The following is a 27,792-nucleotide window of genomic DNA, read 5'->3' on the forward strand; positions in this document are numbered from 1 at the left end:
AAACATTACTAAGTTAACTAAGAAGAACAAGTTACCTCAAAATAGGTTGTTTCGATCAAATTGAAACCAACCTCTTCTTTCTTCTGATTCAAACAAATCAATATAACATCATCTCTTCCCTAAACCATATGTTCAATTCTCAAAACCCTAGTTCTTAAATTGGGAAGAACATGAAACCCTAATTAACCTTTTCTTCACTGTGTAATCGGAAAATGAATACCAAAAGTTCTTCTTTTTTCTTAATATACAAAACCCATCACCAATTACTTATTTTCATACTCAATATCCCATAAACCCTCAATCGATTTCATCTCAGGAACCCTAACTTCAATTCTCTTCAATCCATCATTTCTTCTTCATCCAACGATAAACCAACTTCAACACCATAACCAGTAATCATCCCACTAATGTTTCCCCTAAGTTTTTTTTTCAAATTCATAGCACCAAAAACACCTCTCAAAATCGTCAGAGGCGAAGCACATAAGAAGAGGAAAGAAAGAAGAAGAATGAAGAGAAACAGAAAGAGAAACGAAACTTTATCTTCTAGATTTGGGGATAAGGCCGACCAAAAATACTGAGACGCCCAACAACTTGGATAAGGGCTGCCAAGTCGGTTAAACTTGCCCTTCAATCTAATCTGATAATTTCTTCTTCGTCCAATATCCGAATGACACGTTGGAGTAGCCCATCTCGCATAAATTTTCGAGATCTATCTAGTGGTACTAGTTACGTATCTAGATCGTTGTTAGATTAATTTCTACTAATTAAAATTCATATTCGAGTAATCAAGTCAGTAGCGATCAAATCGTCTCTAGATCGACTCTTGATCATAATTAGACAGGTCAAATAGCATTGACGAGATTTAGGGTCCTTATAAATTGGTAGTAGGCTAGTGTCTGTAGTGTCTTAATACAGTTTGGTGTTCAATTTGGACTAGGTCCTGACATTTTTCAGCATTTGCGGTTTCCTCGTTAATAAAACTTCTGGTGTCTGTGCTATTTCTTTTTTTCGCATTATATTGTTTATCTTTATAATTCAAATATCACAGGTTGCGCGTTAATCAATCATAGTAGATGCATTCGACCTAGTTTGTTGGATACAACTTGATTCATTATTGGACATTGGTCTTTGGTATCGTCCAAGTAATCTCTATGTGATTAGGTTCACGGATATGATTATGTAAACGTTCTAATCGCAACTGAGAGAGACAGGGATATAATTCTAAGATATTATTCCTTGATTGAGTTTAACTCTCGGAGTTGTATTGAGTTTTTCCATATAGATTTCCTAAGAAAAAGTTGGTGGTGTATTTTGGTACCCCTGCGTTTTCAATCTCGTTTAAAGAAAAGAAAGGTGGTGAAGAACATCAAACAACTTGATGACACCATTATTGGAGCATGGCAGCTAGAAACGTAAATATTTCATTATACACACATAACTAAATAACTCAGTACCTTAAAGTCACATACCACTTCAATTTTAATGTGGTGCAAGGGTTGTGGGATTTAATAATATGAATGAGCGTTACTGAAGATCTCATTGGCTCATAGAAAAAACAAGATATTATGAAAAATAGTTTAAGGCAAATATGATAAGTTAATCCAATGGCCAGGTCTATTTAACTATCGGCATGTTATGTGTAATGGTTAAGTCTGAAAACTAGATGAATCGCATCATGTTTTAAACAAAATGAAAAACTAATTCAAAAATGATCACTAAAGCATCCATAATCCATATCAAAAGTGACGATACATTTCAATCTTGTAAACTTACTATGATTAATATAAATTTTATGATTAACAAAGACGAATTAAATTAAATATCGATAATGACTTAGAACCCAAATAAAAACTATCAATGAAAACATAATTAGGAAACAAATATCCCAAGAACCAAATGTTATTCCCAATAACATACCTTAGAAGACACTTGTACTTTATGATTTAAGATCCATATAGTTAGAAGATAATATACTCTGAATTAGTACTACTTTCTTATGGAGTTTTAACCAACAAATTATGGACTCTTATAAAAAAAATCCATTTTATATAAGTATAAGAAATTAGATTTTCTGAATCCATAGTGAAGCTTGAGAGCAATAGAACTTTTGGGGGAGGGAGGGGGAATGAAAAATTCACTTACATTAACATTTGCACTCATAGATTTTGACATTAGAATCGAAGATGCTTCATCTTCCAAAGATCAAATCAGACACAAAACAAATAGAATTTGTGATCCCATTAAATTCACCTGTAAGAAAGGGGGAAAGGTTCAAGAACCGAAGCATAGGTTGTTAGTGTACAATGGACACTAAGAATAAATAAAACTTCGTAATACCAACTGAAGAGTAAAAATATTAAAAAATGGAAGAGATACTGGTGTAACCCAAAGAATGAGGGATAAAATAAAAGAGATACAATAGAAATATGTTAGATAAAATGCAGATAGGTTTATGTACCCTTGATTCAATTCGTCAAGAGAGCAGTAGATTCCAATTATCCGTGTAAAATAATGATCAGATATGGAAACAGTAGAAGATAGAATGTTTTATACAGCATGGGTTACCGCAAAAAAATTGAGAACTCACGCATTATTAACCTAACTGGTCCTAACAAAAGGAATGAATGTGAATGGGGATGATAATAAGCACGTAAGTGCGACATTTTGATACCCACATTTACAGGGGTGTATTGGATCCGGATTTATTTGGATAACTAAATATCTTCAAAACTTCGAGGTATTCAATTAGGATTATTTCAGATTCCTTAAATATCCTAGGTATTCAATTAGGATTATTTCAGATTCTCTAAATATCCTAGAATTAGGATCAGATATCTTTGGATTGTAAATGATTCAAGATATATTAGGATTTTCTAGGATATGTTTATGCAAAATATATATAAAATTATCCTCTACCAATCTCGACCAAGACCATGAGATTTTCATGGATACTCACGGTAGTCATATATTGACATATATTCATATATATATGCGAGTGTTTTTTCTTCATCACCGTAAACAAAATGGATCCTCCATCTCTCTAGCAAGCAAGACAAGGTACACAAGACGTATGTATTTCTCAAATTCAAGATCATTTTTTTCCTGTTTGATTACCAGTTTATTATTTATTCCATTGTCATTCTACTAACTTGCTAAAAGAAGTTATTATGGAAAATGATTTCTCTTCTTTCTTTAATTACTGATGTGATGTATGTACAAGATGATCATCACTTTTGCAAGTGATTCTGATATGATGGCAACAGACCCATTTGCTATTGTGATTGATCGGGTATTCGTCGCCATTATTTTGATGAGCTTTTTTTTTCCGGGAACAAGAGGCAGATTTTTTATTGCGTGAAAAGATATTGTTTTTTAGATTAATTTTTATATTCATTAGTGCTAACGTTATTTAACAATCATAAAACACGTTTTGCTTAAACCTCTAACCTTGTTGTACCCAATATGCATGTACTTGAAAATACGTAACTAGAAATGTCTGATATGGGGGAAGAACAACAAGAGGTTGCAAAGAGCAAACGGAGGTCGTCATCCTGAAACTGCCAATGAGTTGTTCAATCTTCGCCATGCTTCATTAAGAAATGTAGTTGAACGAATATTTGGTATATTTAAATCTCGTTTCACTATCTTTAAATCGGCACCTCCATTTCCATATGCGACACAAGCACATATTGTATTAGCTTGTGTTGGGCTGCATAATTTTCTTCGAAAAGAATGTCGATCAGATGAATTTCCACCTGAAGAGGATGATGATTCTTCATCTTCGGATGATGGAGAAGAAGATTTGGATCCAACTATTCAAAGTCAACAACGTCAGCGTGTAGATGCAAATAAATGACGATCAACTATCGCTGCTGAAATGTGGAAAGATGAAATCGGTGAAGGAAATAACAATGAATCATGAGGTTATTTTACTTACATAGATGAACTTTAGATTATAATTAATTAAGAGTAATAAGGATTTTATTTTATTTATTTATTTGGGTATGTTGAACTTTTTTTAATTATTAATTGCTCATTTTTCTTAAGATATTTGGTATTAGAAATTTATTTCAATCTTTATAAATCTAAATTAATCCAAGTTACAATCCATTATCATCTGAAAATATATATCCTTAAGAATCCGAAAGATTCATTAAGAAACCATACATATCCACCAGATTCAGGTAAAACTTATATCCATATAAATCCAAATAAATCAGGATTCAATACACCCCTGTTATACTAGTCAGGTCTCGATATTTAGCTAATAATATTGTTTTAAGTCATTTACAGGAGTTATAAGTGAAATCCGTTCACCCGGAGAACTAATGGCTAAATGGCGCGTGCAATTAGTTTGCATCTGTGGGCTGGAAAACCAAAGAATTTTCTTTGCTTCTTCAAGCATGTGAGCCGCACAAGGGGGTAAAGATGGTGAAACGTGGTTTCCTTACAGCCACACTTCATTAGAGGAATGTTCAAGCATCGAGCAGATTCTATTTGCATTTCAGGCAACTGCAAACAATTAGGTTAGAAGAGAAATGGTAATCATGTCACATATTCAGGGTTCCAAGAGAGAAATTAATGACAAGGGAAATTATCATCACTGGATCTATGGGAATTTAAGCTACGAAATTGGTGTTGGTGAATGGTAGCTGCATACAGTTCTTGAGATGAGGATGAAGATGATTTGATGATAACAGATTTGGTGAGTTGAATCTGTTGGTACTCACAATGGAATTGCCTGAGATAGTGGTCAAATTGGTGGAAGAGATTAACGGTAGCAGGAGACGAAATTGGCTGAATCGTTGATGTTTACACAACAACATCGATTGATGGTTTGAGTTCGATTGCACAACAAAGAAAGGGTCAGCAACATCATCGAAATTGAGAAGGCTTGATACAGATCTGAATTCATTCTACAAAAACGAAGTTAGGTTATAATGGTGGTTGTGCACGAGAAGTTAAGCAATAGATTTTGGGGATCTCTGGAAATGGTACGGGCCGAAATTGGGGTTCTCAGAGTTGACTGCCAGATTTGGTGAGATAGTTTATTAAGAGTTAGGGAATGTTCTCGAATACCAAATCAATGTTGCTGCTATTTGTTAATGGCTGTAAGTGATGGGGTTAATGGTGCTTTTTGAATTCAAGAAAGACGTGAAGCTGGGAAGACTAGTAATGGTGCTCTAGGGGTTTATTTTGGCAGCAACAAGACAGGAAGTTGGTTGTTCTTGATGGATGATTCAATGGAACACAGTGATGATGTTATAGTACCTCGAATGAGTTTGTTTTACTGGTGGTGATTGAATTGAGTATAGCTGGTTATTATGAACTCTGAGTTGCGTTGGTTGTTGCACAGCAAAATGGAATTGGGGTTTAGTTCGGCAACAGGAAATGGATTGAGTTGGTTTATATGTGGCTGTGTAATCGACTGAAATTGAAGAAGTTAAGTGTCCGTTACAGGCAGCAGAAATAGTGAACTTTGGTTGATGTTTACATTGACTGAATTGTGACGAATTACAGGAAGAGAGCTGTTTCTATCGAGTCAAATACAGGTAACTGATTTCAGCTGTTGTGAGCAGAAATTTGTGGAAGACGTTACAGCTATATGGAGTGTTTTCCCCAAATCTAGGAAGTGTTTGAATCAATTAGTTAGATCTTCTCCAATGGTGAATGGAATATTTCATATGTGGCATCACTTCTAAGACATCCTTTGATCATAAAATCCTAAATATTAGGAAAAATAAAGTTTTATCTCCAACCCATAAAATTTTATGTTATTTTTTTACTTATTTGTAGGGGTATAATTGGTTAAAATTTTTTCCAATTTTAATTTTCAATAACTTTTATTAACAAAATTATGACTAGGATGGGAAGACATCCTCTAAGTGAATGTCTAAATTTTTTTTGCCACATCATCTTCACATTGATGGGTTGGAGATGATTTTTTATAAATATTATTGTGGATCTTACGTGGATTAGGACTTTTTCCTTCACACACATTCCATTGGAGAGACTCTTAGAGAAGAAGTCAAGTTGTTGTTGTATAAAGGATGAGCTTAATCAACCAAGAATGGTACGCCGGATTACCACTTTTCCTAGTTTCTTTTCTTTGGTTTTCTAGCTAGGTCTTGTTGTTAGTTTTCTTATTTGTTCTTTTTCAATAGAAATATATATTGGATTCCAGTAAAATAATGAGAAGCTAACTCCTCTTTGCAAAGTCAAGAGGGGAAGCTTAATGGGTTCAATGTTCTTTGATCATAAATGGAATTTCATGTTTTAATCCATTTCATCTTGTTTGATTGCAACTTTGTGTTGAGTATGTCTACAAACTTCTTAGATTTAGTGTGGTTCCGGATACATTGAATGCTATGAAATCCATGTGATATTTCTTAATTGGGTTTTACTTTAGCTACATAATCAGACTTTATGAAATGGTGCTTTTGATTGAAGTGCGAATTACATAAGCCATATTTTCCGGGTAGAGCAGATTACTATCTATCTTTATTTGAGTTATCATTTGATCACATATAAGAACTTGAGTGATGTTAGGTGGAACCTTGGGTCTTGGTAGATTCACAACATTTATTCCTTTCTTTTACAATTATTTTCTGCTGCATTTTGAAACTCAATTACAAATCATTATTGCTTTTCCTAAGAATTATATTGAATACCAACAATCTCTGTGGTTCGAACTTTCTTCCAACTATATTACATCTCCCTATTGATATATTTGATACTCTGAAAAGAGTGATCAAATTTTTGCACCGCTGGCCCGGGGATTGTTTAGTGTTCTTTAGAATTAAGTTTTGCTTAGGTTTATTTTTAATTTTGGTTTTTGTGTTTGCTGATTTATGTTGCTTCATTACAGGAGTAAGATAGGATTAAGATTTGGCGACATTAGGAGTTGGATACGAAGAAGGAAGCAGGTGCTACTGTTTCAGTTGTGAGTAGGTTGAAATATCGTCGAAATAACGCAACTTCGGTAACATTGTATCTGTCTCTTGTTTTCTTTTTTTAGTATCATCTTGTTACTGTTTGTGTTCTTCCTGATTTTGCAAGTGCATGCAATATTCTAGGTCTGGTCATTTTAATCGACTGCGTAACTATCACCGTTTTACTAATAGGGTATTAAAGAATCACCATAGTCATCCAATGGAAGGTGAAGCTGAGAGTTCTAGCGGCTTCAGCCTCAGCCAATGCTAATGGACCTAGAACCCTTAGGTATTATTAGCAGCCGGAAAAGACTTCAACACCCTCCTATATAGTTCTTCCGGCTAATGCTGGCAATGTGTCGATAAAATATGGGTATATACAAGCACAACCTAAGTTTCATGGGTTGGACTCAAAAAGTCCATATATACATTTGAAAGATTTTGACGAGGTCTGTGCAACTATGCCTTTTGTTGCTGCGGCTCAAGATGTGCTGAAACTGAAATTGTTTCCATTTTCTCTAAAGGAGAAAGCCAAGACTTGGCTGCATTCTTTACGACCAAATACCATTAGGACGTGGAATGAAATGACTAGGGAGTTTTTGAAAAAGTTTTTTCCGGTACATAAAACCATCACTCTTAGGAAATATATCATGGATTTTTCTCAAAAGGAAAATGAGCCGTTTTTCGAGTGTTGGGAAAGATTTAAAGACTTGATTTCTAGATTCCCTCATCATGGTTATGAAATTTGGAGAGTAATTAATTTCTTTTATGATGGTTTGAATTCATGTATGCGTCAGTTTGTTGAAATGATGTGTAATGGGAAATTTCTGAATAAGTCACCTGATGATGCTTGGACTTACTTCGATTCGCTAGCAGAAAAAGCCCAAAAGTTGGGACACTTCAGGCACAACGGATGGAAATAAGTCCAAACCTTTATCTAGTTCTATGCCTGGAATGTATGTGTTGAAATGAAGAACATGACTTGAATGCTAAGATTGCTAGTTTGCATAGAAAAGCTAATGCGATTCAGAGACCAAATGTAGTTAAGGTAGCTGACCCGGTTGAACATGCTTGTGGTATTTGCGAAAGTCTGGAACACTACACTAAGGATTGTCCTACAATTCCAGCATTTCAGAAAGTGTTACATGACCAAGCGAATTCCATGGATACTTATAAAAGACCGTTTAGCTCCCCATATTCAGAAACGTACACTCCAAATTGGCGAAACCATCCTTATTTTAGTTGGAGGAATGGTCCTACAGTGAATGGTGTTAATGTTCCCCAAGGGTCTTCATCTAGTAACCCTTATGTGCCACCTCATAAGAATAATCTTGAGGATACTTTACAAACTTTTATGCAGGGACAGACACATATAAATCAGAATGTTATGAAGATTTTAGATGAGCTGAAAACTAGCATAGTTAGAATTGAATCACATCTTAATGTTAGGGAGAAATGGGCATTGCCTGCCCAAACTCAACCTAACCCCAAAGGCACATTTGAAGTTAAAAATTCTAACTTGGAGCAAGCTAATGCTGTCACGACTCTTAGAAGTGCTAAGGTGATAGAGACTCCAATGAAGGTAAACGAACTTGAGAAGTCTCCAAAACCCAAGGGCGGTGACTGTCATAGTGATACTGAAAATGAAAATTTTGATGTTGATAAGAAAATGCATGCTCCATTTCTTCATCGTTTGTTATCTACTAAACCATTGGCTGATAATAAGGATATTCTTGATGTTTTTCAGCAGGTGAAGATCAATATACCTCTCTTGCGTGTGATTAAGCAATTTCCATCCTACGCCAAGTTCTTGAAGTATCTTTGCACGGTCAAGAGGAAGCACAATGTGCAGGAAAAAGCATTTCTCACGGAACAAGTAAGTTCTATTCTTAAATACAATACTCCTCCCAAATATAAAGATCCGGGATACCCTACTATTTCTTGTATAATAGGGGATTTCATGATCAAACAAGCACTTCTGGATTTGGGATCTAGTGTAAACCTCCTACCGTTCTCGGTTTATGAGCAGTTGGGTTTAGGTGAATTAAAACCCACCTCTGTCACTTTACAACTTGCGGAAAGGTCCGTCAAAGCACCAAAAGGGATAGTTGAGAATGTGGTAATTCAAATTGATAAATTTTACTATCATGTTGATTTTATCTTTTTGGCTTCACTTGGAATAGTGTTATATCTAGTGCTGCACTTTGATTCTTTTATCTAAACTATCTTAAGACCCAGTTCAGCTTATTGATCCATCTCTCGTTATGTGTTTTGAGATATAAGGTCTTATGTACGTGGAGCGAATATTTGTTTGAATACATGTATTTTAGATAAGATAATTAAGATTTTCTCCATTTAAATCGGCAGCTTCAAACATTCCATCTGTAAAACAAGATTTTGATTTGAAGGAAGGGCAAATCAGGAGTACAACATTATAACATAAATTTTTTAAATAAGGAAGGATAAATGTCGATTTCTGATTGGTCCCTCATGTCCCCTTCAAATTTTTCCCCTATCAAAAAATTTCTCGTCCATTTGTACGTCATCATTAGTCTTGTATGTCATTTCCTAAAGTTCTATGAGCAACGGACGTCCAAACGGGTAGATTTGGGTAGCAAAAAAAAATGAATGAGAAATTAAAAAAAAAAGGAAAAAAAAATTAAAAAAAATTAAGAAAGAAATGAATAATAAATGGTAGTTTAAACTGCCATTTGGGAAAATTGAGTAGCACTTAAAAGAAATTGAGGAAAAGATTTGAAACATCAAACCGCCATACTTGGGAAACAACAAGGTCGTGATTTTTTTTAAAGTTTTTCAATTTTGTTTGGAATTGGATGATAGCCCATGTTGGAGGATTGACAGATTTGGAAATTTGGATGTGGACGGTAATATTTTTGGTGGCATCTATCAAACACATGGCATGTCAGGATCCCTAAACCTTTGTATATATTGAGTATTTTGTTTTTCACCTTTTGTTTTTGAAAATTATTTTCTAGGATTTGTTTCCTTATTAAAAAAAAAGGATTACTTAGTATTTATTTGGAACATGTGCTACTAATAACTCTTTTGCAAGGTCAACAATTACTGGGTTTTCAACATCTTTTGATGGAAAGCTCAAATTGAAAATAAAGGGTCGTGAGGACTATGGAAACCAAGAATTCGTGGAAGTAGCTGGAGCATCTCATTCTGGAAGATCTATGAAAGGAACGACTAGTGATGATGAAAGTGATTTGAGCAAAGTCGTAAAGATTTAAGCACCTCACTCAGACAATGCAATAGAAGTGATGACATAACATGTTGTTAGAAGGATCCATGTAATTAAATAAAGAGCCTCATGTTTTCGCAGTAGCTAGTATATATGACACGAGTACCGCTTCGTCGTGATTACTATCATGAGGATGTGTACTTGTGCAAAATCAAAATACTTAGAAATAATTCGGATGAACTTTCTAGTGTCATTCTGGATAATTTATAAGTGAGGAATCCAACAAACTGTTTTACTGTACAAAATTGGTGTGTTTATCTTTGTCATCCAGTTGCATGCAAACCTCTACCAAAGAGGGGCAACCGTAGACACCCCAATTTTGCACCGTCATGAAAGTTTGCCGCGAAATCGTATCTGTTATGTAAAGCGAATTTTAGGCGCAGGCCCAAAAAAATTTATTTTCTTACCGCCAGGCCCACAATTAATTTCTAATACAGTCGCACCCATAATTATTTAAATATATTTAAAACGTACTGAAAGACTCTATTACCCTTCATCGTTTTTGGGCATAATTTTTTTTCTTCTCCGCCAGTTTCTTTCCCTATTCCTCCATTAATCTCTGTAATGGACCTGCAAAGATTTTTTTTCTCCATAATTTAAAGAAATAAATCATTTAAAATCGATGATTCAAAGAAATAAATCATTACTAAACCCTAGAATACAGTTCAACAAAAATGGATGAAACACCAACAAGAACACGTCTTCAGAAATCGAAAGAGAAGAAATCGGGTACTAAATCTAGTTTAATCAATGGTACTGTTGCATGCATTCATTAGATTTGATTTTTTTTTCGATTTTTATTTTTATTTTTAATGTTGATGACCTAAAAGACGAAGAAGAAAAAATCAAGTCGAAAAAACAGAAAAAAAGTTATGCAGCTAAATTTTAACTTGTTATGCAGTTAAAATTTAGATGCATAACTTGTTATGCAGTTAAAATTTAGATGCATAACTTGTTATGCAGTTAAAAACTAGTTGATAACATGTTATGGAGAAGTAATAATATGCTGCATAACTTGTTATGCAGTTAAAATTTAGCTGCATAACTTGTTATGCAGTACAAAGAAAATGTGCATAACTGGTACAAAAAAAAGTGCATATAACTAGTTATGCAGATGCATCAAAGGTTATGCTTATCATAAATCACTACGGATGCAAAAAAAAAAATGCATAACTAGTTATGCAGTACAAAGAAAATGTGCATAACAAGTTATGCATAATAGGTCATGTGTTTTACTTTTAAATAACATATGTTACGCAGGAAAAATAATGTGCATAACTGCTTATGCAGTAAAATCAACTATGCATAACTGCATAGCTTATTATGCATAACTGGTTATGCAGTAAAATCAACTATGCAGAACTGCATAACTTATTATGCATAACTGCTTATGCAGTATAAACAACTATGCATAACTGCGTAACTTATCATGCATAACTTGTTATGCAATAAAAGCAAACATGCTGAACTGTGTAGCTTACTATGCATAACTGGTTATGCAGTAAAATCAACTATGCAGAACTGCATAACTTATTATGCATAACTTGTTATGAAGTAAAAACAACTATGCATAACTGCGTAACTTATCATGCATAACTGCTTATGCAGTAAAATCAACTATGCATAACTGCGTAGCTTTTTATGCATAACTGCTTATGCAGTAAAATCAACTATGCATAACTGCGTAGCTTATTATGCATAACTGGTTATGCAGTAAAAACAACTATGCATAACTGCGTAACTTATCATGCATAACTTGTTATGCAGTAAAAGCAAACATGCTGAACTCCGTAATTTATCATGCATAACTGGTTATGCAGTAAAAGCAAACATGCTGAACTGCATAACTTATCATGCATAACTGCTTATGCAGTAAAATCAACTATGCATAACTGCGTAGCTTATTATGTATAACTGGTTATGCAGTAAAATCAATTATGCAGAACTGCATAACTTATTATGCATAACTGCATAACTTATTATGCATAACTGCTTATGCAGTAAAAACAACTATGCATAACTGCGTAACTTTGACTGCATGACAAGTTATGCATTGTTTAGAGTATCTGTATAACCTGTTATGCATATAAAGTTATGCCTTCCCTGATGAGTGTTATTAAATCATGTTGCAGTTTCAGGAGAACTTTAGAGATGAGTACAGTGCAATGGAGTTGGAACTCTGTGAAATCGAAACTAAAAGATTGAATCGAAAAGATCTACATTGATCGTAAATTCAAAAACAAGCTTAAAATATCTAAAAATCGATTCGAAAACCTAAATTAAACTCTGTAACTTAGAATAATATATCATAATCTTAAAGAAACTAAAACCTAGAATCGAATCAAGATTAAACAAGATCAGAATCCAAGTTAAACAAGATCAGAATCAAAGATAAAACGAACAAATGAGCTTGAATTTCAGATTATCTTTGTTGAGTAAATTGAATCTCTCAATCAGCTCCTTCTAAAACTCTCGATAATTCAATACTTCAGCTCCCGCTCCGGCTCTATCTCAATCTCTCAGAACAAAATCTCAATACAAAATCTCAAAACATAAAGTGAGGTTAAACTTGGAAATAAAATAAAAAGAAAACTGAATTTTAAAAATTTTGGGTTTCGGCAGAATTTATACGCCGATTTTGGGTGAGCGCGTGAACTTTTACACGTGTGAGTTTGACAGTGGTGGAAGTTGAGAAAATGGGTGTGGCTGTAGTTTTCACTTATGTAAAACTAGTCCAAAGTACGTACCATGGTTAACGGGTATTAAGCTAGCTGGTCAGAAGTAGACTGGGCCCATATATTCGGAGAGCACCAAATTTCAGTCATTAGTGGGCATTAGTTTACACAAATCCACTTCAATCATACCATGTTAGTGTACGTACACATTTTCTAATCCATAAATGTCACTAACATTTTCCAATCCATAAATGTTTTCATACCATAAAAATGTTTGAGCTAAAATGTCCTCCCGAGAGTAATAATATGTCGGACATCATTTATTAGCTTAGTTTCCAAGACTTTCCCCAGAATTGTAGGAACTAAATGATATCTTTTACTATAATTTTAGAAAATGAAATGAAATAATATATATAATCCATGTTAAATGGTAATGATTTTGATAAAGTTAGTAATAATATTTAGGTATTTAATGTGAGCCGTAAGATCGATATCATTTAACCCTATCGTTATGGTTAACGGCGAAACAATATAAATAGAGAACCAGTTTTGGCATGGGGGAAGAAAGTGTTGGAACATTATACGGATTTGGTTTTTCGGAAATCCGGTTCATGCGACAAACACAATAATAATAAGAAGAGAGTTAGAAAGATTTATCGGGTTGGCTGATTGAGGGGTAATCCTCTTTCCTTAAAGACAATTCATCCCCGCATACGGTGCTCACGGTTCTACGGATGTCGCCTTCCAAGATACAACGATCACGCCTTATAGTAAGTAGCACTACAATACTTTTAGGCCAGCGAATGTTGACAATTATTGTGCTCTTAAATGACTCTGACTCTTGACTTCAAAACTTGTTTTTGTTCTCTTCTAACTTATTTAAAACTAAAACTAAGAGATGGGTTTATATAGAGTCAATGGTGACTCTACAAGGTGTCTTTTCATCCATAGGTGACTTACCATGTCTAATGGTGACTCTCCGTAACACTTGTGCACTAAGTGTCTTATGGTGAAAAGGCATGACCCTTAAACACACCTCTTGGAGTTCAAACTTTCAAAACCAATTTTCACTCAGATAAATAATTTTTAACTCAAAATTCCAACAATCTCCCACATGAGTGGAAATACTGACTCAACAAAACTTACAATTTTTAAGAGCACAAGCAGAAAATATAATGCATCGGTAAATGGTAGCTTGTGGCTTTGAACCAAGCCTAGTGAAAATTTACCGGATTTACTAGCCAATCAGTGGACGCGATGTCGTTGAACTGTCGACCGTTGATGTAAATCGATACAATAAATCTCACACATTATATCTCCTTATAATCGTCAAATTCTCGGTTGTGTTCATTTCGGCCCTGAACGTTTTTGGAATTCTATGAGTGCTCTAGATTAACTTAGCCTTTATAGTTATCATAGAAGCGGCCCCACTTCTCACTCATATAAGTGATCTCCTATTTGAAAGTTTTGAAAGTATCTTGCCATGCTTTTCTTAGTTAGACTAAGCTATATGAATCATTAAGAGAAAATATCAACCTCTTACGTGACAGGCAACACTGACTCTTATCATAGAAATGGGAAAGATAAAATCTCTTTCAGTGTTATCTGGCGAGTTCGTCACAACTTAGTTTTCCCATTTGAACCTAGATCATGGGATCTCCAATCGCTTAGGTTGGGTTACCACTGCAACTTACTCTTTAGTAAGGCTATAAGCCTATTCCTCTCGATGATGCAATTTTAAACTCTCTATAGAATTTTCATCCATTGTCACGACTTGATACAATTCTCAAACACTATTTCTTTCATATACGCGCATTTGAAAGCAATTACTTATGGTACTGCGTTGACGTTATATTTATAGGAACGTACCATAACACCATTCAGGCACCCCACATTTTGATGAATTTATCACTATAACACTCTTGTTATATGACAACACCCCCACAGTTCGGTGGTATATTGGTTTTAGATATTCATCATTTAATAGCAATCAACAGTGCCATCTTTCTTTTTCCTTGGCAAAAATAGGTGCCACCAAATCCCAATTCCAATCTTGGAAACCAGACTCAAAACTAACTGAGTATTTATAAACGGACGGCGGTTTCCAATCTTCTTAAGTCTGACTAATACTACTATTAGCCAATGCCAAAGCTAAGGACTAGGCATGATATAGCGTAGCCGACAAACAAATTCAGGCTTAATAACTCATACGTCCATGTATATAACCCAGGTAATTCTTCAAGTTTTCTTGATAGTGATCTATCTCACTTATCAGTACCAAATCAGATACTCCCATAAAAACTCATTAATTCCTTGTCCCCCACATTTCATGACTATTGCCTGTTTCATGAATCGCAGTTTACAGAAATATCTACACTAACATCTCTGGTTCATATTAGAGACAAGATCTCACCACTGGGTTCATATTTAAGCTGTTTCTCAAGGTATCAGAATCCATACACATTACTCTTGTACCCACTGCTGAAAAGGTATCAGAATTCATTTACACCATCAGGATTGAAGAGAAGAATTATAATCCTTAACTGTGCTAAATGAATGTTTCACAAGGAGTGCATTGAGATCAAAGTACACATGACGTTCATTTCTTATCTCACCTTAATTAGTTGGGGACTAATGTGAGACTTGGATTGTACTTCTAATCCAAACAGTCACCATCTGTTTGTTTGGTTTTGAATTTAAAATTCTTAAATCTCTTACTTTTGCCATTTAGCAAAACTGTACAGAGATGTCTTCTCTCATAAATGGACCATGTCCTTAACATTCCAATTAAACTTCCCTTTGATCCTACCAGTTCGGAATGCAGGAAAAATCTAATTTCAATCCCTTATCTACCCACATGCATTTGATGATCGTTATCAAACATGATGAAGCACTCCTTCTCTAACGGAAGAGTGTTCTCTTCTCTTGGACATAAATCTGGCACCCCAAGTCCAGAAATTCAGAGAAAGTGGGTCTCAGCATTTCTAATTGCCGATAAAAGGAAACAGCAGTGCTATCCCAAACGCTGGGGTATATATCAATTGCGGTTTGTAACTGTCTCTCACGCCTCCTCACCAACTTCGAAATTCAGTTAATTGGATCGGCTTGAAAAGGTCGGAGTATTGAACGGACACAACTGTTCATACTTCACCTCAAAGGTCATCTCCCTTTAACTAATTAATCCTTATCATTCTCCTTTCCTTGATTCACCCAATAAAGAACAGTGATGGCACAAAAATGATCTTAACTGCATGTACTGTAAATAATTATGATGATTATTCCTTCAAAGTTTTTAATGAACATGGGTAGACTTTGAATCAAATTAACAAACAATCTGGAGACATGCAATATCATATTAGACGAACAGTGTAGTGCAAGAGAACAAAAGCATTTGGATATGGACACATGATGCGTGTTGTAACCACAACAAATTAGTTAATATTTTTCCTCCTAATTAACAAGTAATATAGTATAGTCAAGTTTGTTCCCACGAGGAGCAAGAGGTTTTAGTTGTTTAATTGTCACAAAAGGGGGGTTTGGTTTTAGATTTTAAAAGCAAAAGAAAGTAAATAAAGCGATTAAAAGTATAAGTTGAAATCAATAAGAGAAGTTAGATCAAGGAATCTTTCTTCGTTGCAAAACAATTAATCAAATTATGTTCTTTTCTACTTTTTATTAGTCACAGATTATCACCAACCGTAGGATAGCAGGTTCGCTTAGCTAACCCCAAAATTCCTCGTTTCACTGAGTAACAGGTCCGCTTAGTTATCAGATTCTATTCAAAAGAACCACCTTGAGGTTCGGTTACAAGATGTAACTCCCCCGAATGCATTAGATTTATGAATTTAGGTTTAGTACTAGTAGTTAAACTCGGTTCGCTAGGTCCACTTTCTAGCGTTGTTTTCACACACAATTGCTCCACAGAATCCCTCTGCAAGGTCGTGTTTTCTACTTGTGTAAAGAATCAAGAAACGATTACGTATTCCCTAACTTCTACTAGCTTTAGATTGAATAACAAATCAATTCAGTTGGCCACCTGAACGGTCTATCATGCAAGCATAAACATTGTTGTTAGTAAAAACATACGATAATCATGTGAAAAACTTCAAAGTAGGTTTAAAACAAAACTCAAATCATATGTTAAGAACTAGGAATTCATCCCCAATCAATAATAAAATTAGCTACTCATGTTTTTGAAATTCACACAAATAATTAAAAGAAGAATTTTTAAGTTCACACAATTAATTAAAAGAAGAATTTTGAAAAGCAATCAAAAACACAAGTGTTGTGTGTGTAAAGGTGTGCAAAAGTGTATAGACAAAAGTAGAGAACTTCTCTATTTATAAGCTTCAACTTGCTTGCAATCTCCTTAGGATTAGGATCCTTTTCCCATTCAATTTCCAAGTCCTTGTCTTTGTAAAATTCCTCCTCTTCTCTTCCAAATTCAATTTCAAATCAAACTCCACTTCCAAGTCCAAGTCTTCATACCCTTGAGAAATACTCACACAAAAAATTATGTTATTTTTGATTGCCGTAAAATTACTGGTACCACCAGAATAAAACAGCACCGGAATAGCTCTTCAGGTCACTGGAATCTTCTTCTCCGTAGACGGAATATTTCGTCATGGTTCTGTTAAGGTTAACGGTCATTCTGGTCAAACCGTCAGTCGTCTGGTCAAGTGGTCAGAGATTCAGACACCGAGTCAGCATCTTACTCGGCTAACTGGTCTTACTCAGCTGAGTTGGATCGGTCATCGGTTAACTGAGTTAACTCGCCGGAGTAGAAATCCGACAGAGTTCCGTTTATTTTCTGGATATTCCCGGCCAAATTCAGGTCATTCTTCTTCTTCCCTGTAACAAGCCTAACATACATCTAATTCACAAGCAGCATTTCATTCATTCCATGTAACATCACAGTCACACACCGATAATCATCTGCTACTCAGTTCTTCAGATTTGTTGCAGTTTCTTCTCCAATTGCTCATGTTCTTCGAACAAATTTGGATCCCCATCTTCATTATTCAATAGAAATCCCCTATTTCTTCAGCAACAGTCACAAATCCCATCATCTTCGTCAAACCCATTCCTCTGTCTCGTTGTAACTCTTGAATCCATCAATTCCACCATAAATTTCCGACAGCAGCAACCAACTCGATCCACAGCCACTAACCCATTTCAATCCTTCAGAACCGGAAGCAAAAACCCATCTCTGATGTTTCGAATTTCATCTCAAGAACAGAAACAACATCTTCATGTCTCACAGATCGAACCCATTTAATTCATGACCTAAATTCCATCAACTTCATCAGATCCCCTTTCTTGCTCATCTTCCAAATCAAATTCAAATCCAACAACATCCTCCTTCTCATGGATTCAGAAATGGCCTCAACTGCTCATACTGTATTTAATCCACCTTCACCACCTCAATCATCTTCTTAATCCCCTCTATTTCTCAACTCTCGGAACCAATAGCAGCTTTGCTGCTTTTCTTTCTCAATTTCAGGTGAATGAGATGAACGAGAGAAAACATCTCTCTCGATTTTAGGGTTAAGTTGGATTTGGGGTTAGATGGTACACCCCACTGCTGCATACGACCCACTTATTGACAACCCCTTATCCTCAGCTGGTCTGTGGCTAGTACTCCTCCAAATAGAGTTGCCCTTAACCTTGACTGGGCTCCAGATATTGTTCTCTCATGAAATGACAATTTTGCCCTTTTTGCTCAAATTGAGTGACTCCAGAATAGCTAATAACTCAAAAACTCAAAAACACACGTAAAATACATAATTTACAAGAAAAATAGCAAAGAAATCATAAACCATAGATAATAAATACGGTGTATTCTACACCTGTCAAATTCTCCCACACTTAGACTTTGCTAGTCCTCGAGCAAACTAAAACAAATACAAACAACTCCATTTCGTCGAGAATATGGTTAAACTTAGCATGTATAACAACAAGCCTTTAAACCCCTAGGTGTCCCTAGTGGGCGAGTTATAGTCTCGTGAGGGCTTACTAGAGATATACCCACAAAACCTACTCCCACTTCAAAGCGTTTCAGCATCCCAAGCATCCAAAGAGCTATGAGGATATAGAGTTTCTGCATGCTAGTAATAAGAAGTTAGAAATACAAAAGAACATATTCTCATTCTTAAATGTTGAGTGAGAAATAACCACACCATAATGAGAGAACGCGTGTTTGAGAGCGGTCCATAAGCATTTCTCCTCGACTTCTGCCTCACCAAAAAGGGTTTTATGAAATTTCACTCAAAAGAAGTACTTTTATGGTACTCACATGTGTGCAGATAGGAATGAAGAGAGAATTCCTGCAACACGTTGAATGGTGGGAAGGACAACTTCCGAAATATTTTAAAAACCCACATCTTTTAACAAAAACCATTTTTTATGACGATCTCTAAGAAAGGAAATCAACTACTATTATTGAGGATGAGATTACTTACTCACCTTCACATCCGATTGCCAATTATGATAACACCACTCTCACAGCATCCAATAGAAACGTCTTCGGCTCCTCGTCTTCATCTTCTTGGTCTTCGTCTTCGGCTTCAACTATTGATGATAAACTCTCGAACTTCGTAGATCCTTGGCAATTTGTAACTATTTTCCTTAAATCCTTGTCGCTTGAAACTTCCTTATAAATTTTTCCTTCTCCACGGCTTATTAAATAAATACAAAAATAAATTTTCTCTTGTCATCATTTTTTTTCCATTTAAAACAGTGCGGCTTAATTAAAAAAACGTTTACATGATACTGGTTGGCAACCTGGCAACAAGTTGGGCTCCAACCCCTTTTTGAATAGCAATATCTAATCTATGGAAAATATAACTACCAAAACCTCTACTGGCATCCTTGCTAACAAAACAATTTTTCATTTTGTCTTTTTTTTTTTTTTTTTTTTTTTTTTTAAACAAGACAAGAGAAATAAAATACAAAACAAAGTGAAATTAAAACAAACCATGGCCGTGGGAAAAGTACTTTACCGCTTGATTCTTCACAACTTGTATCGTCTTGAAATCATAAACTTCAATAATCCTCACCTTTTGATTTTCTTCGCTCTTGTAAATAAGTCTTCAACTTAAAATTATGCTCATTGTATTGTAAGTCTTCAACATATATGTAAAAATATGCTCATTGTATGTTGTTTTACTCGAATATGGAATTTGTTATTTCTTGTTCTGTTGCTTGTAAATCTTGAACGTCTTCAACTTTCCTTGTAGATTTTGATGTCGCTCCCTCGTTGATGATGATAGTGTTTCTATGGACCCGTTGTTGTCGAGAGAATGGTGTTAACTTCAAATCGAACTACAAGAAGGAGGCTTTCATCCATAGACGTCACCCTCATCATTGACAAAATTAGCACTCAAGAGATCAAAAATAGTGCTAAAAATTGATGTGAAGTTGGGTAGCTCACCATTCTACCCGGAATTAACGTACGGTGATGCACACTCAAAACAAAGCTTTTTTAGTCAGCTACAAATAATTTTTGGTCGGTGCCTCACATTATATAAATAGGGTAGTCTCCACTAATGATTGATCAGCAACTCTAATAATGTATTTCCATCTGCACCTCATTTGCCACCGGCATGATTAAATCCATTATTTAACACTCTAACAAGTAAGAAATCCGAACGTCGTTTCCTAACACTTCCAAGTTCAGTTATATCGGTCAGAATTCTCTATTAAACATACCTAGAAGAATGCCAGTGACTCTAAAATCTCTACAAGTTGGAGGTTTTATGCAAATTTTTTTTTATTTTAAATATGCTTAACCACTCCCCTTACGTTGTCCTCAATGTAATTGAATCGTCCTAGTAAAGTCAAGGTGAGAAATCCTAACATGATATGGAACAAGAAAAATAAATAAACAAAAATAAAAAACAAAAGTAAAAAACAAAAGGATAATAAATACAAAACCTATGGGTTGCCTCCCATGAAGCGTTTGTTTAAAAGTCGACGGCCCGACTTTGCTCTTGTAAGATTCATTCCCCATATACTAACAATCTGAAAATTTGGGGATCCACCCATAGTACCTGTTTTGCAAACAATAACTCCATACAAATGTTAGCACAAGAAAATAATAATAATGTTAACGTTCGATAGAAATTTCTCCCACAGTTATTCTTGTCCACACTCGGAAATGTATAAAGAACATAGAATTAGGGAACTTCTACGGTCCTCTTGGAAAACCTACATGGTGTTAGCATCAAGTGTTTCCAATGGAGGATATCGAGAAACAAAATCATTCAAAAATACTTTCGAAGCACATACATTCAAACCAATAAGAGGTAAAGGAGAAGAATCAATATGCAAAGGGTTAGACAAACCTTGCGATTCTTATATTACGGAATCCTCTTCATCCTTAGAAAATTCAAGTGATTTACTTACCTCTTGTATATCGTGGTCCTCTATCAAATCTTGCAACCATTCTTCGTTATTTTCTACTTTAATCAAAGTTTTGGCATCATTAAAGTCATCGGCAAGTTCAATTGGGTCTTCCACAATATCATTCAATTCGGTTTCATTCTCGAGCATTATCTCTTCAACATTTTCATCATCGGAATCGGTCCATTCCTCTCTCATAAAATCTTCTTCGGTGTAAATTGTAAGATCTTCTTGTAAGGGTGGTATACCGTTTATAACAATAGGTAAGTCACATCCAATCTATTCCTTTTGAATAGGTGAAGGATCGTTATTATGATCCAGAGTTGAAATAACTTCCATATTGTTGCAAAGAATTTGCAAATGTTCCTCTTGTTCATCGGAATCTTCATCAATCTCAAAATCTCCAACATTGAAACGGCGTTCAAATTCCATGTCTATGACCTTGTTAATTTCATCAAGAGTCTTTTTTGATGCAGCGGCTTCTTCTAGCTCGTTGTATTGCTTATAAAGTTTTCTGACGTTAACACGTTTCCTATCATCTTTTATAACATACGATATCTCTTCTCTTGTCATAAATGTAGAAAGAGCAGAATAAAAAGGAGTACGACTAGGTGTGCTATCATAAAAATAATCCCATCCTTGTGCTTACTCACTTACATACCCTTCATAAGGTTGTTGATATGCATGAGAGTACCCATAAGGTTCCGTAGTATATTGATCATATCCAAAAGATTGGTTTTGATTGTATTCTAAGGATGGTTGGAAGTTGCCATAATGTTGAGGTTGAAAACCGTATTGATTGTTGCAATATGCTTGCTCTTGTCAACCATACATGGAAAACTGGTACCTGAAATAAGATTCTCAAAAACTAAGTTAGATACGATAATAGAATATAACAAAGCAAGAATAAAGCAAAAAGTAAAAATAAAACAACTAAAATCGTCCGTTGTTCCCTGGCAGCGGCGCCAAAATTTGATGCGTGTCGTAACCACTACAAATTAATTAATATTTTTCCACCTAATTAACAAGTAATATAATGTAGTCAAGTTCATTCCCACGAGGATCAAGAGGTTTTAGTTGTTTAATTATCACAAAAAGGAGGGGTTTTGCTTTTAGATTTTAAAAGCAAAAGAAAGTAAATAAAGCGATTAAAAGTATAAGTTGAAATCAATAAGAGAAGTTAGATCAATGAATCCTTCTTCGTTGCAAAACAATGAATCAAGTTATGTTTTTTTCTACTTTTTATTAGTCAAAGATTATCACCAACCGTAGGATAGCAGGTTTGCTTAGCTAGCCCCAAAATTCCTCGTTTCACTGAGTAACAAGTCCGCTTAGTTGTCAGATTCTATTCAAAAGAACCACCTTGAGGTTCGCTTACAAGATGTAATTCTCCCGAATGCATAAATATTTATGAATTTAGGTTTAGTTCTAGTAGTTAAACTCGATTTGCTCGGTCCATTTTCTAGTGTTGTTTTCACACACAATTGCTCCACAGAATCCCTCTGCAAAGTCTCGTGTTTTCTACTTGTGTAAAGAATCAAGAAACGATTATGTATTCCCTAACTTCTACTAGCTTTAGATTGAATAGCAAATCAATTCAGTTGGCCACCTAAACGATCTATCATGCAAGCATAAACATTCTTATTAGTAAAAACAAACGATAACCATGTGAAAAACTTCAAAGTAGGTTTAAAACAAAACTCAAATCATATGTTAAGAACTAGGAATTCATCCCCAATCAATAATAAAATTAGCTACTCATGTTTTTGAAATTCACACAAATAATTAAAAGAAGAATTTTTAAGTTCACACAATTAATTAAAAGAAGAATTTTGAAAAGCAAGCAAAAACACAAGTGTTGTGTGTGTAAAGGTGTGCAAAATTGTATAGAGAAAAGTAGAGAACTTCTCTATTTATAAGCTTCAACTTGCTTGCAATCTCCTTAGGATTAGGATCCTTTTTCCATTCAGTTTCCAAGTCCTTGTCTTTGTAAAATTTCTCTTCTTCTCTTCCAAATTCAATTTCAAATCAAACTCCACTTCCAAGTCCAAGTCTTCATACCCTTGTATTAATCACATCATTGCCACTGTAAGTTTAGACAGAGAGGAGAGAGAGTGTCTGTGAATAGGTGAAAAGGGCGACCAACTCGTTTTCAACTCGGTCATTAAATTATCAATCTTCTTCGATTCTGGTAAGAACTTAATAAATCTCAGGTAATTTTCAGGTTATTTCAATGATTGGTGATAGTAAATTTCCGATTAGTCGATTTTAATTGCAAATAAAATGGAGGAATCGGGATATGGGTCTGGTCTGAACTAAAAAAAATTTGAAACTAATTTTAATGAAACTTCAAATTTGAATTCAGATCTTCCAGTGTGTGGTAAACATGGAAATTCGCCATATCTTTTTATTCCTGATGATATAATTGATGATAATATTGAGGAATGGAAATTTAGCTTGATTGGGAGATTGGATCTTATGACTTTAAAATTTAAGATTGCAAAATCATCACTCAGAAGGAAATGGAAATTAAAGGGTTCTGTTCAACTTATTCGGTTGGGAAAAGGCTATTTCATTATCAAATTAGACAATTGAGAGGATAAACTTTATATCTGGGCTGGTAATTTGATTGTGGAAGAAAAAAATCTAACTTAAGAATTGGAAACCAAATTTTAATCCAGCAGCACATAAATCTACTTCAGCTTTTATGTGGGTGAATTTTCCTAGTCTTAGCATTGAACATTGGAAGGAGAAGATTATTCTACAAATGGGTAAAGCTCTTCGTAGACCAATTAAGGTAGATGAAACAACATTTAAAAAAGAAGCTGGTTTCTATGCAACTGTATTTGTTGAGATTGACTTAACTAAGGCTATTCCAAGTAAAATTTGGGTTGAATCTAAATATGGTGGTTTTGAGCAAGCAATTCAAATTCCTAACTTACCAAAATTCTGTAATCATGGTCAAGTCATAGGCCATTTTGTTGCAGAATGTAGAAATAAGAGAAAGGAACAAGGTCATTCTGAAGAAGCTACTACAACAAAGACAGTCAAACAGGTTTGGAAAAAAAAGTAGAACCAAAGAAAAAACAGACTCCATTTAAATCTGTTTTTGATATTTGTTTCAGTACTCCTTCAAAGATTAATGTAATGTAAATTATTGATGAAAACTTACTGGAAAGTGATGAGGAAGTTGATGCAATCATTCCACCTATCTATACAAATGAAACATCTACAAGTACTATAAATTCAGGTAAATTTCAGGCTCTGCAGAATATGAATGAAGATATTTTCAATTCACAAGTAGATTTTTCAGTGCTAAATGTTGAACAAACTTTTAAGTCAGCTTCAAGTGCTCCTTCAATAAATGAAGTGGTTCATGTTATGCCAGCAGTAGAAAAAGAAGTTGTCCATGTGGAAGCTCCAAAAGTTAAACAGAAAGCTTTTAAACATATCATTATTATCAAGACAATAAATCAAGCTTCGGGTTTAGTGGGTAATATGTTTCAAATTGGGAATCAGAGAGGGAGTAATCCTTTTCAAACTCCATCAAATAAATGAAGATTCTCTTCTGGAATATCAGAGGCCTAAGAAGTATTAGGGCCAAAGATAAACTTAGAAGTTTAGTTCATAACTTTAATCCTTCTTTAGTAACTTTAGCAGAACCAAAAGTTCATTATTCTTCTGATTTTTGTAAGAAATTAAGACTAAATGGTATGCATTATGAAACTATTCACAACTCAACTAAATCAAGAAAAGGTAATGTATGGATTTTATGGAGTTCTTCTATTCAACAACCTTCTATTATTTCAATTACAGGCCAATCAATAACTGTAGAGGTGGGTGGAGCTCTTATTACAGGAATTCATGTTGACTCCTTAACAGTAAATAGAAGAGAATTATGGTGTGAGATGGAGGATATAAGTGCACTTAATAAACCATGGCTTTCAATTGGAGATTTTAATTCAGTTATTAAGGAGGAAGAGAAGAAGGGAGGTTTAAGACCATTGAGATTATCTATGATTGAATTCAATAACTGCTTACATAGATGTGGATTAATTCAAGCTCCTGATACTGGTTTATATTTTTCTTGGTGCAACAACAGGGATGGAAAAAAAAGATAGTATGCAACCTGGACAGAGTTGTATACAATGATTAATGGCTAGATATATACCCTAGTTGGGCTTATAAAGTAGGAGCAAGATGGGTGTCTGATCATAGCACTTTATATGGAGGAAATGCTTCAATACCTAAACCAGCAAATGTTCCTTTCAGAGCTATAAAGTTGTGGAAAAATCATTCTGGTTTTTTACCACTAATTAAGGAATCATGAAACAAGACAGTTAAAGGTAATCCAGTTTACATTTTCATGTGAAAAATAAAGAGATTAAAAATTGATATTAAGGAATGGAACTGGTCAGTATTTGGAGATGTTAATAAAAAATTGAAATTAGCAGAACAAGAGGTACTAAATACTACTATTGCTTCAGATCAAGGACCAGATAACAATATGTTAGAGCATTGCTCGGTCGAACTCGTATGCGTTGCTATCTCAAGCATGTTTGTCAATGTTAGTGATCAAAACTATAAGTCTTGTCTAGTCTACTATAGCTAAGTCTCGGACTAGGATAGAAAGTATAGTTGAGATCAAGAACTCCATGGAGATCATCATACAAGACGAAGAACTACTCAAGGAACTGGTGGAACTTCATCGACTAAAAGGTATGTGGAGACCTGAGCTTATATATCACTCAAAAGTCTATCTACTCTATCTCCTATCTTGAGAAAAAAGTCGTTTTACTATATAGACTTTGATTATACATATTTGCTATTTCGAGCCGAGTTTATCTCGCCTATCTATTTCTCGAAATATGTGTTGGTAAGCTTTCACTTTGGCCAAGTTCATCTTTACCTAGTGACGAAAGTCATGTTATGTTTCAATCACTTTGAAAATGACTTTGACGAAAAATGGTTTGTGAATAACAACTATATAACGTCCTCTAAGAATGTTTCAATGATTGAAATGAGAGTTTAGATTACATAACCATTGTTGGATATAAGCATTGTGTGGAAACACATATATGTATAAGTCCTTATTCCTTGAACCAAAGTATGTGTACTTTGTTGATCAGGAAAACCGGAACAAGAGCTGTGAGGTCATTCAGCGAACTCAGTCCGCAAACTGGCGGAGGTTCTCATTCCGATAATATCTGCTGAAGTTTGTGAACTCGTTCCGGGAACTTAAGTCCGCGAAATTGAGTTGGTTATATCTAAAGACAATTATTTGTGAACTTATATTTATATAAACTAAGGAATGCAAATTGCAAACTGTGTCTATAAAGTTCACGAATCGACTCGAGTGAATCAAATCGTTTTTGCTTCGATTGTGTCTTGTGTAGTCACATAAGATTTATACAATTGAGTAACTCTCTAACTATTTCATTTGAGTCATTTGAACTAGTTATGGTGAAGAAGAATATGGTTGATATGAAATTTCCCATATGGCTAACCATTTGGTTAACTATTGTTGAACCAACAAATGTACATGTTTGGTTACGGTTACACAAACCTAAAATCGTGCATTTCATTTGTGTGTAACAAGCTAAGTTTTCGATCTAACGGTTGAAAGATATTAGCTTGAATCTAATCAGGTTTTCATCTAACGGAAAATATTGAATGCTTTGTTACCAAGCTAACATTGATTGCAAACCCTGATTTGAAAGACTATATAAGGGATAACTCTAGCAACTGGGAAACCTAATCCCCACACCTCCTGTGTGATACTAGTTTTATTAGCTAGAGTCGATTATCCTTTAACCTTAGGTTTCTTCTTTTAAACCAGGTTAACGACTTAAAGACTTCATTGGGATTGTGAAGCCAGACTGATACTACTTTCTCGTAGTTGTGTGATCTAATCTTGCATATTCTGTCGTGTTGAGTGCAGTCATAAAGATTGGATTGAGATTAATATCTCTGATACGCAAGATATAAAAGTAGTCACAAACATCTTCGTCTCATCATTTGTGATTCCACAATATCTTCTTTCGCCGCGTCGATTAAGATTATTGTGAGGTGATTGATAATACTAGGTTGTTCTTCTGGAATACAAGTCCGGGTTAACAATTGGTTCCTGTTCACCTTGATTTATCAAAAGACGGAACAAAAACTTGTAGGTATTTATGTGGGAGACAGATTTATCTATTACCGTAGACTTTTCTGTGTGATACAGATTTGTCTATTAAAGTCTTCGACTTTGGGTCGTAGCAACTCTTAGTTGTGGGTGAGATCAGCTAAGGGAATCAAGTGCGTAGTATCCTGTTGGGATTAGAGACGTAATGAGCACAATTGTACCTTGGATCAATATGATATTGATTGGGGTTCAACTACAGTCCAGACCGAAGTTAGTTTGTAGTATGCTAGTGTCTGTAGCGGCTTAATACAGTGTGCGTTCAATCTGGACTAGGTTCCGGGGTTTTTCTGCATTTGCGGTTTCCTCGTTAACAAAATTCTGGTGTCTGTG

At 34.8% G+C, this 27,792-nt stretch overlaps 1 protein-coding gene and 1 non-coding gene across 3 annotated transcripts; one reads left to right on the forward strand and one right to left on the reverse strand.

Moving 5' to 3' along the window:
• The first annotated feature begins 4,243 nt into the window (after positions 1 to 4,243).
• Positions 4,244 to 9,179, forward strand: LOC113301220. Of its 2 annotated transcripts, none has more exons than XM_026549968.1 (2): positions 4,244 to 5,552; positions 6,869 to 9,179. In XM_026549968.1, the coding sequence occupies exon 2, from the start codon at positions 8,095 to 8,097 to the stop codon at positions 9,151 to 9,153; it is 1,059 nt and encodes a 352-aa protein (XP_026405753.1). In that variant the 5' UTR covers positions 4,244 to 5,552; positions 6,869 to 8,094; the 3' UTR covers positions 9,154 to 9,179. The 2 variants fall into 2 exon arrangements, with proteins under 2 accessions (XP_026405753.1, XP_026405755.1); XM_026549970.1 differs by lacking the exon at positions 4,244 to 5,552 and adding an exon at positions 5,838 to 6,073.
• Positions 7,565 to 7,671, reverse strand: LOC113307262. Its single transcript, XR_003339069.1, has one exon. It is a non-coding gene; the product is annotated as a small nucleolar RNA R71 (small nucleolar RNA).
• Positions 9,180 to 27,792: the final 18,613 nt, after the last annotated feature.

The sequence above is a fragment of the Papaver somniferum genome, chromosome 8 (genome assembly GCF_003573695.1).
Source record: "Papaver somniferum cultivar HN1 chromosome 8, ASM357369v1, whole genome shotgun sequence".
Lineage (NCBI taxonomy): Eukaryota > Viridiplantae > Streptophyta > Magnoliopsida > Ranunculales > Papaveraceae > Papaver > Papaver somniferum.

Bases quoted from the DNA above. Each gene is read 5' to 3' on its own strand.
- LOC113301220 (XM_026549968.1), top strand. From the start codon at position 8,095: ATGGATACTTATAAAAGACCGTTTAGCTCCCCATATTCAGAAACGTAC.